Source organism: Medicago truncatula, chromosome 8 (genome assembly GCF_003473485.1).
Source record: "Medicago truncatula cultivar Jemalong A17 chromosome 8, MtrunA17r5.0-ANR, whole genome shotgun sequence".
Lineage (NCBI taxonomy): Eukaryota > Viridiplantae > Streptophyta > Magnoliopsida > Fabales > Fabaceae > Medicago > Medicago truncatula.
The window spans coordinates 15,949,161-15,967,246 of NC_053049.1; the positions used below are offsets into that span (position 1 = coordinate 15,949,161).

An 18,086-nucleotide genomic window follows, 5' to 3' on the forward strand; every position below is an offset into this window, starting at 1 on the left:
TAAGTCAAGTGTTTGTATTTGTCGTCATTAGCGTTATTCCTTAAAGTGAGGGTGAAGAAGTATTTCGAGTTGTAAAACGAACTTGTACAAACCTTGTGTGTTTTTGTCTCAAAATGAAACCTTTTAGAACAAGTCAAAGCATAAAAGTTACAGAAGAAAATCTAGGTGCATGTTCTAAGACTTTCCTTTTTCTCATAATATATACATATATTCAAATCGGGCTATAAACTATCTAGGGGAGACGATAGTTATTGGTACTTCATTAACATAATTATCTTTAGAACTTTTTGAAGTTGTACCTTCTTCATCGGAAACCCTTGTCACTGAAAATGCTGGTGGCTTGGGATTTGGAAGGGTTATTGTGTCACTACCTAGCATGACAACAACGGTGGACATTGTTGGTCGATCTGCTGCATCTTCTTGTACACACAATAAACCTATGTGTATGCATTTCATTACTTCACTTTCAATGTATGATTCTTTGTGGATTGGATGGATTTTTTCCAAGCATTTTCCTTCACACCAAAGTCTCCATGTCTGCATACAATTATGAATATTTAGACACTTGAATTGGAACATTTTGTCAGAAAATCTAAAAATCCATTTAAGTTATCACCACAACTTTTGGGATACTTTGTATCCAAAAAATTTACAAGGTTTGTTTATATAATATATAGGTTTTATATCCAAGAGGCTCTCATTTAAAGAAACATAAGATATTTTATAATGGTATTATAAAACTATTTCTAGGAATAGTTGGATTATTACACACATATTTTTCATTTAAATTCAATATGTTGAATTGATAAGATATGATCAGCAAAACTCACATGTAATAGAAGACTTTGCCTATGGTCGGAGAGAAAGAATTCACCATTTCTTTTTCCATAAATGATTTCTAATATAAGAACTCCAAAGCTATAAACATCGGATTTAACTGAAAACACTCCAACCATAGCATATTCTGGAGCCATGTATCCGCTGTTTAAAATCAATAGAATGTTAGTTGTAAGATTATGGGGAATTTTCTAATATTTGATTCAGAAAAGAATTGCCAATAATACTTACTAGGTACCAACAACTCTTTTTGTTTTTGTCTCAATTCGTCCGCTTTCAAATTTTCTTGCCAAACCAAAATCTGATATTTTTGGATTCATTTCACTGTCCAGAAGAACGTTGCTGGCTTTCAGATCTCGATGGATGACTCTAAGTCGAGAGTCCTCATGCAGGTATTGTAGTCCTCTTGCGATTCCATTTACAATGCTTAGTTGTAATTTCCAATCTAGTTGCTTATGTTTTTCTTCATCTACCAATCAAAATGAACATTGCATTCATGTTATTGAGGAAAACAGATACGCACCGCTAGTGCTATACATATAGAAAAATGCTAGCCCTAAATTGGAGCAAGTATAAAAGTAGATTCTAATCATTAGGATTTTCAAAACTTACTGAAAAGATGAAAGTCAAGACTTGAATTTGGCATGTACTCATATACTAATATCTTTTCATTTTCTTCAATGCAGCAACCTAATAGCTTCACAAGGTTCCTGTGTTGCAATTTAGCTATGAATATTACTTCATTCTTAAACTCCTCTAAACCTTGATTAGATGCTTCTGCAAGCCTTTTTACCGCAATTTCTGTCCCGTCTGGTAAAGTACCCTGACAAAAAAATGGAAAAGAAAGTAAAGAGAACATGAGTATGTCAAACTTGAAAAGGAAAACTATGTATTCATCGGTAATATACAGATCTTGATTTGTAGTTGCAGAACGTTTGACACATAGTAAGCGTTTTCTGACGTTAATATGAGTTCAGATTGTACGATAACATATTCAACTTTAAAATATCTTGGCTGTTAGTATGAGATTGCACGGTTTAGATTGAAAACTGGCGATGTACCTTGTAAACAGGGCCAAATCCACCTTCCCCTAGTTTAGACGACTCGGAAAAATAATTAGTGCTCTGATGAATTACTGTTAAAGGGATTATTGGAAGGTCTCCATCCAATGAATCATCTCTTTGAACATGATCATGAATTGCATTAGGAATGTTCTTGAATATCAATCCACCTACCAAAGAAACTTGTAAGGATAATTCGTGACATAACCTTACAGAAATTTAAACATGTATGTAAGTTGTTACAATTACCTTTTCTTAATCTCACGAAGACACAAAAACATACTAAAGCTACTGCCACGAGTACACTTGATAAGGTGATGATCAAGGTTTTGCTCTTACTTGCTCCTTCGTTCTTGGCTGCAACAATGACATTGATTAAAACGATACATCTATTTTCCTAATTTATAGAGCAAATGTGTATACTTGCTCCTTCAAATGAATATACAGGAAAGTTCAAATATTTCAAATGCATTGGTTTAGCAAGAATAAAAAGAAGCGAAGACTTAAAGTTAAGTAATTATTCCAAAATAAAATAATTCAGACAATAATCCGGATAAAATAACCAAATGTGTGTTAAAGAATAGGAATCATCTTCTTTCTTTCATATTTCCTCTACCCCTAACAACTTCAACTGTATTTCCGGACTCGGTCAATGCCCGATCCTGGAGTCAGATGATTCAGCCCCGGAATGAAAGGCCCAACAAGGGAGGCAAGTCCATTACAGACCACCTACGTTGGCAAAGAGTTGTGGTTCAGACTTCAGACAATAAGGCGCTCAGAGCCAAGATGGGCCATCAAAACGATCGAACAATCGTTTGGCCTTTGCGCTGAGAGGGGCACAACCAGTTTTTCTTACATGACATGCTCAACAATCTATAGTAGAGTACCCTCACGGAAAAAACAGGTACACATTCTTATTTCGAGAAAAACCTCAAAGCACCTTGAAACCTTTGACTTGAGCGTTGAAGTGTCTTCGCAGGTACACCACCTCACTCTAGCAAAGAACAACAGTCCTCCAATGAAGATCCACCGCATTCCAGCAAAGAATCACACTACTCCATCGCATCGTACATACCCCAACCGTCACTTCTGATCCCGTCCAGATCACTATTTATTCATAGTTTTCTACAATCTAAACCTTGAAAGGAATCCAAATTACCAAGTCAAATATGAAATATTACCTGGATTTGGCACAGGAGAAGAAGATCCTGTATTCTCAGTTAACTGATAGAACAATTGATCATCAAATCTAATCCCACAACTTGGAGCTACAAGAGCCCATGTTACCTTAGTCCCACAACACAGATGAATTTTGTCGAACAATGTCTCCAAACACTCTGTGCACCCATCATTGTTAAGGTCTCCAGAACACTGAACCAAACCGTACCTTTTCTCCGTATCACTCCAATTCAACTCACTCGTTGCCCATGATTGGTTCGCTTCTGTCATCTTTCTCATCAAACTCCTCATCAAATCTACTGCTTTCCCAATTTCTGTTGAGTCCTTTACGCTATTGGAGCCAGTAATATTCCATGACGGTGTTACGACAACTTTTCCAAAGTAATTTTGGTTCGAGTAACGAATAATGCATATATCATACCATATTACAGCTGACACACCATTAGGACAACGTTGAGAAATTTCATTAATAGCACTATTGATACAAAAACGACAAAATTGATCCGCGATGTCACCACGACAATCATAGCTTCCGTAAACAGCATCATCATTGTTTCCTAAGGTGGTGTGGTTAGATTCTTTTCCAGTGGCAGAATCAGAGTTGAACCATAAAAGAAGGTTGTTAACATTGGATTGGTATGAAGTGCTTAGAGATTTTTGTGTTGAGTTGCAAAAATTGTACATATAAATTGGTGTTTGTGCACTAATTGAGGTGATTAGGACAAAGAGGAGAAGGAACAAGGCCATGAAGCTAACCAACCTCGTACATGTCATGCTGTGTTATGAAATGTTCATACTTCATAGTATTAGTTGACATTTTTTACATGTTTGATTTTAATTTTTTTTGGTCATCATATACGTGAACATGATCATGACAGTTTAAATTTTAATTATTGAATATGTACAGCGGTCATTACAAGCTCATTCTATTAAAATCTAATTTAATTTTTAAATAAATTGAATAATTGAATGATGAATATAAACACGACCAAATTTTATGAGTATCATTTTGTTCACTTTATTATATCCACCTTGAGTGAGTTGAAAAACTTGAAAGGCACTTGTGAACAAAAACGCAAGATTGTTAAAAAATGAAAATAAAAAACTTGAATATTTAGTCAAAGATCGGTTTGATAAATTATGTGCAACTTTATCCTTACGATAGTTGACAAAGAATTTTTCGTATTATGATACTAGTAGGATTAATTATTTCAAGTATAGATTATATTGGGTTGTTGACAAAGAGAGAGGTATATTAGACCATTTCACACTTATTAAAAAGAGTAGTGGTATTTAAAAAAAATTGATAATTTATGGGACAATTTATAAAACCAAGTCTTAATTTGTTTAAGATAGAATGAAAAATATACTATAAAAATTAGGGAACTTCTACGGTACACCTGCAAATTACGGTGTACCGATACTCTCGCTTACAATTTTTATAAATTAACTATAATTTTTTATGAAGAAAATAGGTGTTTGTTGACATATATATTTTAGAAAATATCATTTTATAAGAAAAAATATCATTTCATTTTTTATAAAAATCATACTAATTTTTTTTACATTTTATTGTAAAAGATAATCAAAATTCTCTATTATGAGTAATAAGAATTCAGAAAAATCAAATTTTATTGCGTTGACGATTTTGGTGAATAAGATTTAGTTATTATAATCATAGGTGATAGAAAATAATTTTTTCCTACAAAAAATAACTTATTTAACTATTAATTTAAGGATTTGGTGTACCAATACACTCAAATTATTGGATGTACCATAGAATTTGCCTAAAAATTATGAGTTATTTTTAGTGTGGTTTTATAAGTTGTCACATAAAATAAGTTGGTTGTTTCTAATTCTATTTTAGACTCTTAAAAAAAATACAAGTTGTCACATAAGTTGTTCAAATTTTAATGTTCAAATATACTCTATTAAAAAAAGTGTATGAATAAAAAAGGAAAAACGATAATTTTACTTAAAGTAAAATTCTAGGTTACCTTTGAAATAATGTGGATACTCTACGCATAATCATGTGACACAAATAAAAAAACAAGCATGTGTAATAAGCATCAGCATTATTCTACCGTGAGTGTAACTGTCTATGTTTTTATTTATTACGTGAATGTAACTGTCTTGTGAGGTACTGCTTTACCTTTACCAAATTTATTTTGTACGATTTTTACTATCTCTCTCATAATAATTATCAAATTTGCATTTTTTATATGTCTTCAAGTAACTATCATTTAAGAATACTTCCTCCGATCTTATTTATAAGAAATATTTGATTTTTTAATTTATCGCATAAATGATGTATTTTGTATATATTTTAAACAAGATAAGTCAATTACTCAATGAATCTAAAAAGTCAATTTTTTCTTATAAATAGGATCGGCGGAAGTACAACAAGAAAAAGATAAGAAAAGACTAAGATAGAACAAACTCAACGCTCAACATCCACTAAGAGGTTAGATGTCATATAGGATATTAATTGGTCAGGCCAGCCTACAGAGGCCTACGGCTTAGCCTTTGACAGGTCAGATCAGGCCAAACTTTTTTCTTAAATAGATAAGATTTAGGATTTTTTTAGTACTTTGAATTAAATTATAAATTTGTTCACATTTTTCAATAATTTAAACTTATTAGTATACATTATTTTTTTTATTTAAGAGAAAGACCCGAAATGGAAACCCTTTTTTCTTTATTCAATCATTGTCATCGCATTGATAAGAAATCAAAAGTCATGTTTAATTAAAATTAGTCACTTTAACTTACCGTTTTTACGTAAGTTATAAGTAAAAAGTCAGTAGGAACTAGAATGAAGAGTGCAGTAGCTATAAATGCGAGAATATTGGCTTCCATAATCTCTATGTTTTCTTTCTCTTTTATTTCTAATAAATACTATGGGATTTAATCCCATAGAAATGAATAATCTTTTGTGACTAAATTCTATCGTGAGATATGCACGGGTTGTGCTCCCAAGTTGCACGACCGTGCGCCTGTGTCAGGTTACAGAAATCGCAGATTTTCGGCATTTTCGCCTTAGGGAACCTTTCCTAATCTTGTTTTCGACCCCAAACTCATCAAACTCGACCTTAATCTTCACTCTATAACTACCTTAACATTCAAACATTAGTCATTCGTTAACCTACCGGATTATCCACTCTTTTTAAGAATAAAAACTCAATTCAAAATCAAAACTAGTTTTCCTCAATTCTTATCTTTCAACTTCATCTTTTAATTCATTCATCTTCATCCTCTCATAAAAATTCACATCATAACAACAACATATTAAAATCTAATACAACCCTCTCAATCCCATCATAGATTAAGATACCCTAAAGTGTAAGGATTCTCCCCCTTACCTCGAATCCTTTGAATATCTCTGTTTTCTGACTTGTCCTTCTTGCGGCTAGGGTTTCTCTCTTTCTCTGCTCTTCTCTTATTTCTTTTTCCATGTTCAAAAGATTGACTCTCTAGCCCCTGTTTTCCTATATTTATTCGGATCGGCCACTCGTTGCAAACCCATATTCTCCTCAGTCCACTATCCTTTTACTCCATCCCTCCCCCACTTATTTAAAACTTATATTCTACACCTCCCGACTTTATTATTTTTATTTAATTTCTACCTTCATCTTAATTAAACTCTCACAATACTCTTCAATCATCACCAATTTTCTATTTTCTCAATCAATAAATAACACTAAAGCAAAAGCAGTAGCATTGGTAGAATTAACCAAAACGGGGGGGATATTAGGAAAATAGCTTGGATTAATTGGAACACTATTTGTTCCAAAAGTAAAAATGGTGGGTTGGGAGTGCAAAGGATACTAAATTTGGCTCTACTTGATAAATGGTGATGGAGGACGAGAGTTGAGAAAATATGTGGTATAAAGTTTTACCAGCGAGATACGGGGAGCTAGGTGGAAGTATAGCGCAGGGGGGGGGGTTAGTTTAATTCATTTTGGTGGAATAATTTGATTATTATTAAAAGTGGCGTTGGTGTGGGAGTTAGTCGATGGTTTGACGATAATTTACGGCAGGAGTAATGTGATGGTTCTCAAACTTTATTTTGGTAGGATCCTTGGATAGATGACATGGTGACGAAGAGTAGTTTTAGTTGTCTTTTTTTATCTTGATGATAATAAATTGACAAATATGGCCGAAATGTGCTCTCTTGTGTGGAGGGAGGATGGTAAGGCGTGGAAGTGGAGACATAGATTATTAGCTTGGGAGGAGGAGTAGGTTCAGGAGTGTTGTGAGATTTTAATTAACATTGTTCTACAGCCTAATTTTTCTGACAAGTGGATTTGGCATTTGCATGCTTCCAACAATTATAATGTCACAAGTGCTTATAATTACACGTTGACATCGGTCAATAAATTGGAAATTGATCGCAAAAACGAAATTTGGAATAAGAAGGCGCCCCTAAAAGTCGGTCTATTTGTTTGGCGTCTGCTGCGTAATCGGTTACCAACAATAGACAACTTAGTTAGTAGACACATTTTAGAGTCTAATGCTCAGCTTTGTGTGGATGGTTGTGGCATGATGGAGGACACAAATCATTTATTCCTTTCTTGCAATTTTTTTGGTAAACTTTGGTACAATATCTCTAACTTTCTTGGTTTCACCATTGTGCATCCTAAACATTTGTTAGATCATTTACTTCATTTTGAAACCTTAGGCGGTTTTCCTAAAAGTATCCGTTTTTCTTTTAATCTCATTTGGCTTTCAAGTGTATGAGTGAGTGATTTGGAGCCAAAAAAATGCTCAGGTCTTGAATAAAAAAGAGGCCTCATTAACTCATCTACTTAACAAAATTAAACTTCAATCATATTGGTGGCTGAAAGCAAATCGTCCTAATTTTGATTTTACTTATCATTTGTGGTGGCTTAGTCTTTTATCTTGTTTGAGAATATTTTTGTAAAGGGGCAGATTTGACCCTTTTTCTTTCCCTAGGCCTTGTTGTTTCTTGATGTAAACTGATACTAATTTTTACAGATTTTTGGCACTTCTTGTGCTGTAATTTCCAGGCAGTTTAATAATATATTCCACTTTAACTTCTTAAAAAAAAGTAAATAAAATAAGTAATGAAAGATAAATGAATTAACAAAAATAAATGTTTTTTTTTTTGTTAAATATGCTTTTGGTCCCTATAGATGTACCAATTTTTCGTTTTAGACCTTTAAATTTTTCTTCCACTTTTAGTCCCTATAAGATTTTCAATCACTACTTTTGGTTCCAATTTTTTAAGAAATTTTTTGTATTGTTTTAATAAAATTATGCAGAAATGTGTAGAATATTGTAAAAAAAATTAGATTTTTTTAACAAAACACAAATTAAATATGAATATTTAACTGTAAAAAATATAAAAATTCATATCAAATTCATGTTTTGTTAAAAAATTCCTATTTTTTTTTGGAGAGATTCTTATAAAATTATGATTTTTTTCTTATTTTATTTAAAAATAAGAATTCTACATATGAGTTTACTTTAAAGGATGGATCAAAATTAAAATGGAACATTTTTTAAGGACTAAAAGTTGAAGAAAATTTTTCGAGCGACTAAAACTAAATGTTGATACATTTATGTAATTATCAAGTATGTATAAACATTTATGTTTGGATATGTATGAAGATTGATTATACTAAAAATTACTTACATAAACAATTATCGAAATTTTAAATATATATATAAAAATTATAATTAATATATTATAATATTGTTTTTTACATCTTGATTAATTTTATCAAAAAAAATCTTGATAATTGTGGTTCAATTCTTTGATTTTTTTTGTTAAATTAAAAATATTTAAAATTTCGATAATTGTTTATGTAATGTCACATCTAAACACTTCAATTTATGTAAGTACTTTTTAGTGTACATATCCAAACATAAATAACTTATCAAGTAGAAGAGTTTATGATGTAAGCTCTACTGTTATAAGCTCTAATGCTATAAGCATCTATATAAGTTGTTTATCCAAACGGGGCCTAAATAGGCAATTACCCATCTGAAATTGTAAGTTTCGTCAATTACCCCCTGAAATTAACAAAACTTCAATTATCCTTCTGAAATTGCACAACGTTAATTAATTTACCCCCTGCGTCAAATTTTTCTGTTAGCCAACATGACATTTTGCAAATACCCCCTGAAGTTTTGCACTTATGTGCAAAATGCCCCTGAACTTGATTTTTTTTCTCTTTCTTATCCTTAAAAGTGACTGCATTATCACTGATTGTGAAGCATATTAGCTAAGTTTTGACGGTATACAATCATATATGTTCCCTGGTCAAACTAATGCATGGCATACATGACGAAACACATAAATGACATATAATTGACATAACCAAGATGTCAAAATATATGGCTGCGTTATATATGGAGTAAATATAAATTTTAGGATATATATGGATTAAATAAGCAATTACTCCATAATATGGTTATAAGTGGGTGACATATTATATTTGTCTTAGTTTAGAAAAGGAGTGACTATTGCTTATCTTTTTCATTCTGTTATATGATCAACTACATGTGTTTCTGAATCTCTAAATGTGAACCATAATGAACCATTTTATTTGAGCAGCTTCGATTGCATTATCTTAAACTTGCAACGATTGAATTTCAGTTTTTTTGGCATGATTTTGAACATTTTACCATTCTTTTGTTAAGTTCACTTTCAACGATTAAATTAACACATTTGATTACATTTTTAACGATAAGACCCTTTTGTTACTTTTTTGTTCAGCTTTCACCATTCTATAGTCACTCAGGTTGTTGGATAATATATAAATTTTCATTGGCCAATTACTAAATCCAAATTTGCATGTTTTGGATAAGAAAAAAAATAGAGTAAATAGTCAATTTCCCCCCTGAAATTGTAAGTTTCATCAATTACCCCCTGAAATTAACAAAACTTTAATTACCCCCATGAAATTTCACAACGTTTGTCAATTTACTCCCTCCGTCAAATTTTTCTGTTAGTGAACATGACGTTTTGCAAATATCCCCCTGAAGTTTTGCACTTATGTGCAAAATGCCCCCCAAACTTAAAAATTTATATTATTTTTTTTTAAAAAAACAAACAATTAATAGTTAAATATTAAAACTAACTATTAATTTTGGAATTTGGGAAAACTACATGCATATATACATCAAAATAGGCTCCAAAGTGGGGAAAAATATGTATTTTTTAAAGTGACAATAATGGGATGATTTGTGGATTAATATTGGGGGTTGTGTAGTTTAAATGGTTTGAGCAAATTGTTGAAGGAGTTGGAGGAGTTAAAAGACCATGATGGTGAAGGAGAAAATATAAATTTAAATCTGATTATTAATTTGTTTATAAACCTCTAAAAATGATAATTTGTCTATTAGAAATAACCATTATTGTCACTTTAAAAATACACATTTTTCCCTATTTTGATGTATATATGTATGTAGTTTTTCCAAACTCCAAAATTAATAGTTAGCTTTAATATTTAACTATTAATTGTTTGTTTTTAAGAAAAAAATAATATAAATTTTTAAGTTTGGGGGGCATTTTGCACATAAGTGCAAAACTTCAGGGGGATATTTGCAAAACGTCATGTTCACTAACAGAAAAATTTGACGGAGGGGGTAAATTGACTAACGTTGTGAAATTTCATGGGGGTAATTAAAGTTTTGTTAATTTCAGGGGAGAAATTGACTATTTACTCCAAAAAAATATTATGAAATTTAGGATATGGAAAAAAAAAAAAAAATTTCAAATTTATGAAACATTTTGACATAAGTGCAAAATCTTAGGAGAGTATTTAGAAACCATCATATTGACTAAAAGAAAAATTTGTGGAGATGGTAAATTGATTAGCGCTATCCAATTTTATGATAATTGAAATTTTGTTAATTTTAAGGAAATTGCGTATTGATAGTTTATCTCACTCCCCATTTCACTTTCCCTCTCTCTCGTATGCAACTTCGCGCTTCTCTTGAAAACCATGAACAACTCCATTATCGGTTAGTTTTCCTCTTTTCTTCTCCCAATTTTTCAATACTTATTATTAGGGCACTAATTCTTCCTAATCTTCTTAACGTTTTTTAATTTTTAGTTAATTTCGATATTATTCTTATGCTAAGTTCTGATATTATTATTATTATTATTATTAATTATCGTTTTGGATAATGAAGATCCATTGCAAGGTGATTTCCCAGAAGTGATAGAAGAATATTTGGAACATGGAATTACGAAATGTATTGCTTTCAATCGACGCGGTACCCTTCTTGCTGGTAACTCTCTCTCTTTTTCAAACATTGTGTATTTTAGTGACCAAAATACCCTTTCTGTAGTTGGTTTGAAAAGAATTAGGTTTAATTGTATGTTGTAGTTAATAGTTATATCAAATTTATAGGATTTTACCGACATTTATATTGTGGTTGCGTCGTAATTCTTCACATTGTAGAGAATTGTGGTCGAATGACGCAGTGGCATTGCAATGGCAGAGGCATCAAAATGTTTGATAGGTTTCTGCTAATGATTGTAGAAGTCTGTGTTTAAATTCTAGTTGATGCTTAGTCATGTGATCTTTTGTGGCTTTGTGAATTTGTTATTCCTGCGGCTGCTATAGCGGCATTGCGTAGCATTTTTGAGTTGCAGCCAAATAGTATAGTAGAGGAATAACAGTTTTCGCAGCCCTACAGTGAAGTTCTTGTGAAAACCAAAATATGCCCTCAAGTTATTGTCATTCACACTGTTTTTATTTGGACATCTTAAAACTTAACTTTATAATGGATTTGAACATAGTTATGTAATTCGCTAGACTGTCTGAGAACTGCCTACCAATTTGTGGTACTTTTGCAAATTGGTTCACAGAAATCCGTGCACAATTCGTACAAACCAGAACCAACAAAAATTTAATTCCGTCTTCCTATTTTAATGAGCATGGAAACTATCACAACATTAACCGGATATCGGAAGCCACACACACTATTTTATAAAAGTGCACTGATTTGGATTCCATCGTATAACAAAGTGTGGATACACGCTGCCTTTTATACGTTAATCATCTTCTCTATTGTTTAAAAGCTTTCGATGTAGGACTATTTTTACATAAAGATATACATATTCAATTCTTGCTGGAAAAAATCACTTACCCTTTTCTTTTATATGCAACTAATCCTGGTTTGAAAAATGACGCATGTTAATGAGCAAAATACCCTTCTCATAGTTAGTTAGAAGAGAAATAAGTTTAGTTGTATTTGGTTGTTATACACGATTTAAGGGGTTTTGCCTAGGTTTTATATTGCACCCGTGTTGCAATTCTTCTTATTATAGAGAATTGCAGTCGAAAGATGCAACGAACCCGGATTCCCTGCAGTCAGCTGGAACCTGGTTTTAAAAAAAGGCAGATTTGTTTTTTTTTATTTTTATTTTATAATTGAAAATATTGAGCTTGAAAATATTAAGCCAAATAGCATAGAAGACGAACAACAGTTGTAGCAGTCACTACCTGAATTTCTTCAAAAAACCCAAATTTGCTCTCAACTTATTGCCATTCACCCTGTTTTTATTTGAACTTCTTGATGGTCCTTTCGCCCTAAAGCTTATTTACTTTATAATAGATTTTAATGTTGATAATAATGAACTTTGATTATTGGTTATGAATATCTTTAGTTTTGTGTGTTCTTCTATTTTTGAGTGTTAATACAATATAAATTTCATGTATTGTTTCATTAAACTTTGAAGTGGTGGTCATACCGCTACCCACTATACAGCTATAGCATTTTTGTGGTTTTGGTTACACTCCGCCATTCTTCATTGACCATGTAGATCTTAGAATATTTTGGGTATTTAATTTGTATATGTAAAGTCGATTGGTTGCCCTAATTAGGAAAAATGTTAGGAGCAGATTGCCATTTGCAGATCAACACTCTTGTTCTCTGTTTTCATCCGAAAATCCGCAATCCACTCTGGTAATTGAAGATGAACACGATTGGTTACACTGTAAGGTCTCAATTTCTGTAGTTTCTGTCAAGGTTTGAAGTGTGTATAAGGTGTGAAAGTCTATGTCTCCTGGATACCTGGGGTATGAGATAGATAGTGTGCTGTATTGATATATCCGCTCTATACCACATTGATACTAGGGCAGAGATCGATTGTTTAGCAATAAACATTATCCTGTTTTCTGGTCCAATTCTATTGTAATGTAATGAGTATGATGTCAAATGCTATATATTGCTATTGCTATTGATATGATAGTATGGAAAGTAAAAAGATACTGGTGATGACAATAGTGATAAATTTGCATTTGAATGCGTGGATTGGATTTAAAATATAGCAGCATGTGTTGCTCTTTTATGAATTATTTATTCAAATATTCTACATTACCAACTTTCTCACTCATGTTACTTGATTTGATAAATTGAATCAGCTGGCTGCAATGATGGAAGCTGTGTTATCTGGGATTTTGAAACCAGGGGCATTGCTAAAGAGCTTCGAGATAATGAATGCTCTTCTCCCATCACCAGTATTTGTTGGTCAAAGTGTGGTAATCGAATTATTGTATCTGCTGCTGACAAGTCATTATCCCTGTGGGATGTCATGAGTGGTAAAAGGATAAAAAGAAGAGTTTTGCAGCAAACCCCTTTACTAGCTCGTCTTCATCCAGGGTCCACAAAACCATCTCTCTGCTTGGCGTGTCCTCTCTCATGCGCTCCAATGATTGTTGACTTAAACACTGAAAATACAATTTATCTTCAAGTTTCTGTCTCTGAGAAACCAAGTGGACCAAACCCTGCCTCACGCAACAAGTGTTCTGATGGAAGCACCTCCTTCACACCTACTGCTGCATGTTTTAGTAAGTATGGAAACCTGGTTTATGTAGGAAACTCGAAAGGTGAAATTCTTGTAATTGACAATAAAGATGGCGAGGTGCGTGCCATGGTTCCTATCTCTGGTGGTTCAGTAGTGAAGAACATTGTATTCAGCAGGAATGGACAGTATCTTCTAACAAACTCAAATGATAGAGTAATCAGGATCTATGAAAATCTTCTTCCGCCAAAAGATGAAGTTAGAGCACTAGCCGAACTTAACGAGAACCTCAGTGATCTAAACGGTGTTGAGAAGTTGAAGGCTGCAGGATCAAAATGTTTAACTTTGTTCCGTGAGTTTCAAGATGCAATCACGAAGGTGCACTGGAAGGCACCCTGTTTCAGTGGTGATGGTGAGTGGGTTGTTGGTGGTTCTGCTAGTAAAGGAGAGCACAAGATTTACATATGGGATAGAGCTGGACATCTTGTAAAAATCCTTGAAGGGCCTAAGGAAGCCCTTATTGATTTAGCGTGGCATCCTGTACGTCCAATTGTTGTATCTGTTTCTTTGAGTGGCATAGTTTATATCTGGGCCAAAGATTACATTGAGAACTGGAGTGCTTTTGCTCCTGATTTCAAAGAGATCGAGGAAAATGAGGAGTATGTGGAGCGAGAAGATGAATTTGATTTGAATACTGAGACTGATAAGGTATGTGAACGTTATATGGTCATAGTACTTATTATTCTTTCATTTTCCATTTTATGGTCTCAACCAAGTTCATATCCTTGCAGGTAAAAGGATCTGATGTCAATGAAGACGAGGACGTTGACATTGAGACAGTAGAGAAGGATCCTGCTTTCAGCGACTCTGATATGTCCGAGGAAGAGCTATGTTATCTGCCAGCATCTCCCTGCCGCGATGTTCCTGAACAGGAAGACAGGTTTTTAGAAAGTTCTTCAAAGATTGGGGACAGCAATAACTCCGGATCACCATTTTCCGAAGAAGTGGTAGCAAATGGACATATGATGAGTCATGCCTCAAGTCCAGTTGAAGGTAATGTCATGCCATTCAAAATATGCTTGTAACATATTATTTTCATTCTTAAGAATCCGAATTTTTCAATTGAACTGTTGAACCACTTTGTGAGGCCTTTATGAGTTAGGTTTCTTGCCCATGTTGTTCTCAGAATTTGAATATTTCAAATACATTGATTCTGTTATTTAAAAAACATTACTAGTGTTTGCATTTTTGATATTTTGCCTTCAACATTATTTACAGATGATGCTGTGGGAACACGAATTAAAAGGAAGCGGAAACCATCAGAGAAGGTGTTGGAGTTGCAGGCAGAAAGAGTCGATAAAACCTCAGAATCCAGCAAATCATCAAGAACCAAAACTAAATCTTTGGCTGATGAGAGCAATGGTAATGGTTTTTATTATAAAGACCTGTCTGATGAATGACAGCAGATTGTAAATCGCCTATACCAAAGTACATTTTATTAATTTCTTTTCTATATTTTTTACTCAATTTTTAAAGATAGAACTGCTTAGCAAATTTTCATCAGGCGGGGTCAAGCCATATATAAATATGATTGATTTGGTCATGCAAGCAAACGTTTTGATGTTTAGATAGATCGAATTCAATACAACATTTGAGAATATTGAACATGTTTTCTGTGTTTGATTTTATATAGAGCAAGGCCAATAGCAAAAGTTATCTACACATTTGTTACACTTAATTCTGAGGTGATGTTCAGCAACACAAATGAAATGAAACTATTTTTGAATGGTACAAAAAGCAATTTTTACCCACATTATGTGGTTGCCTATGAAGCCCCGATTTACAAATTTTTTATAATAAAACATATGCATGTAAACTTCTTGATATAAATATGCATTGATTAATATTTTATTGATATATGATTATAAATATCACAATTTATAAAAAAAATAATACTTTTGATCAAAGCAAATTATAGAGTTAATGTGCCAATCATAGTAATCTAGGATGTCTCGAAGCAATTTTGTTTAATCCGATAAAATGTTTCGAGACATCAGCCTTGATTCTTAGGTTTGGACCCATTAATTTCGATTTGAGGATGAAAGAATGAAAGGGGGGTTATTGGTTTTTAGAATAAAGATTTGAGTATTTTGGAGAGGTTATGGGATAGTGATAGGTTCTGTTTGGGGTTAGAGTGGGAGGTTCGAAAATAAGTGAGGGAGGAAGTTGAAAAAAGAGTTTTTTGTTGGATAGCCATGATGCAAAGATATATTTCAACTCTGACCCATTTGATTCGAATCAACATTAATAGTGTGAATTGATTCAATTTATTGACTTTAATCATTTTAATCGATTCAAATTCTCATTTTTATTTTTGAAAATTTTGATTTTTTTTTTTTGTTGAAATAATTTTAAATTGAGAAGCAAATGAGTATACGACAGTTATTTTGACACGTGCAAGATTACATCAATAGAAGTAGGCACATGACATAAATGGTATAATGAGTAAAAATGACGCAAGTATACAATCACAATTGAATAAAAGTAGACATGCAAGATAAGGCACGATGAAGAGAGATAACATGCATAGAGGGACACAAATATCATACAACAAAACAAGGTCCCATGTCCTAAATCACAATTACGACATGAGATAAAACAAGAACAATCAAAACCAGTTGAATTTTCCAATTCACCTGAATGATTCAACCAAGTTGGACAATATGAGATTCTTCCATATATTACTAGATGTAATCCTTAAGGATGTTAACTAGTGTTGAGTTAGTACTTTGTCTTTAGTTTCCTACCTTGTTCTTCATAGCTTGATAATGATGATTATATACCTTATGTAGATAATGGAAATGCTTATAACCTGCACACTTGAAGACAAAGTTAGTAATTTGTTTTTTGGGTTTTCTTCCTTGTAATTTTTTTTTTGGTTTTGGATCTTCATGGAAAATTTTGCACTCTATAATTTGAGAAAATTCAGTTTACTTCTCTATCATTTGAGCAAATTTTGGTTTACCCCCTAATAATTTGAGCAAATTTCGATTTACCCCCTCTCATATCATTGAACATGCACAGTCAGATGGCCTACGAGGGTATTTTGAAACATTTTTTTTTTACAATGACTGAATCCAATTTTTTTTACAAGAGATAAACCCGAAAATAACTTATATTATAAAGTGTAAAACACTATTGATCTTTATTTAAAAGTAGATAAGTTGCAGGTGAATAAAATTATAACCTCTATGGTGGTCTGCCATTTTGTGGTGCATGGCTGTAGTACAAGATAAATTTGTACGTTAAAAGATATGGCTCTACATTTGTACGTTAAAATTGCACATGCGTGTTGAAAAAAATTTGTACGTTAAAAGAAAGACCACTTGTTTTTTTGAATTCGGCTCTTCATCCAGCACATTTCCTTCGCACTCTGTGACATGTCCAAAATGTCCCTGCGCTAGTTAACTAGCACAAGTGTAAACTTGTGCGTAAATTAAGTAGCGTTGCGCATGTTAAGTGGCGCAAGTGTAAACTAATGCGAACTTTAAGTGGCGCAAATTGCTTACTTTTTATTTATTTATTCAATATGGTACAAAGTCGAAAATATTTTATTTATTCAATATGATTCAATAAATTATTTTATTTAGTCAATATGACGCAAAGTCTAAATATAAATTCTATTTTATTTTATTTTATTCTAAATTATTTATGCACTTAAAATAAATTCGATTATATACTAATTCAATTTTCGTTCTAATTTATTTATTCATTACATGCAAAGTTAGAAAATGAAATCGATTTTATTTATCAATATTCATTTATTCAATACATAAGCATAAACATAAAATAAATGCGAAAAATAAATACAAATAAAAAACAAAATTAATAAAAATAACTCTCATTTTATTAATATGATTCAAACATTGCATTATATAATACATATATTTTACCCTCTTCGGTATATGCCAATAGATCTTGGGGAAAATAGTGATCCGTCCTGTTGGGGAAAACGACATCAAGATCCATTGAGTAAAATTTAAATTTGGTTCCTTTTATACCCCAATATTGATTCTTTTTACCCACGGTAAAAAGATTTTAGGAGTAAAAGGAATTAAACCTAATTTTATCTCAAGGGATGATGTCTTTTCCCCAACTTAACGGACCACTATTTTCCCCAAAAGCCACCGGTATTTACCTAAAGGGGTATAAAAAAAGCCTAG

At 32.4% G+C, this 18,086-nt stretch overlaps 2 protein-coding genes across 2 annotated transcripts; one reads left to right on the plus strand and one right to left on the minus strand.

The window, feature by feature from the left end:
- LOC11407201 (cysteine-rich receptor-like protein kinase 10) lies at positions 1-3,868 on the minus strand. Its single transcript, XM_003627991.4, has 7 exons — positions 3,080-3,868; positions 2,148-2,255; positions 1,899-2,068; positions 1,450-1,660; positions 1,069-1,306; positions 831-981; positions 1-537 (listed from the first exon to the last, which is right to left on the minus strand). The coding sequence occupies exons 1-7, from the start codon at positions 3,849-3,851 to the stop codon at positions 229-231; spliced, it is 1,959 nt and encodes a 652-aa protein (XP_003628039.1). The 5' UTR covers positions 3,852-3,868; the 3' UTR covers positions 1-228.
- Positions 3,869-10,945: 7,077 nt separating this feature from the next.
- LOC11407712 (protein RBL) lies at positions 10,946-15,530 on the plus strand. The gene is made up of 5 exons (XM_003627993.4): positions 10,946-11,072; positions 11,244-11,342; positions 13,484-14,571; positions 14,655-14,916; positions 15,142-15,530. The coding sequence occupies exons 1-5, from the start codon at positions 11,054-11,056 to the stop codon at positions 15,321-15,323; spliced, it is 1,650 nt and encodes a 549-aa protein (XP_003628041.1). The 5' UTR covers positions 10,946-11,053; the 3' UTR covers positions 15,324-15,530.
- The last annotated feature ends 2,556 nt before the right edge of the window (positions 15,531-18,086 follow it).

Excerpts from the sequence above, each read along its gene's own strand:
- LOC11407712 (XM_003627993.4), top strand. Across the intron at positions 14,572-14,654 it reads TGAATACTGAGACTGATAAG|GTAAAAGGATCTGATGTCAA; the intron begins GTATGTGAACGT and ends ATATCCTTGCAG. Across the intron at positions 14,917-15,141 it reads TGCCTCAAGTCCAGTTGAAG|ATGATGCTGTGGGAACACGA; the intron begins GTAATGTCATGC and ends CATTATTTACAG.
- LOC11407201 (XM_003627991.4), bottom strand. The coding sequence starts at position 3,851 with ATGACATGTACGAGGTTGGTTAGCTTCATGGCCTTGTTCCTTCTCCTC. Across the intron at positions 1,307-1,449 it reads TCTTGACTTTCATCTTTTCA|ATGAAGAAAAACATAAGCAA; the intron begins GTAAGTTTTGAA and ends TTTGATTGGTAG. Across the intron at positions 538-830 it reads GGCAAAGTCTTCTATTACAT|ACATGGAGACTTTGGTGTGA; the intron begins GTGAGTTTTGCT and ends AATTGTATGCAG.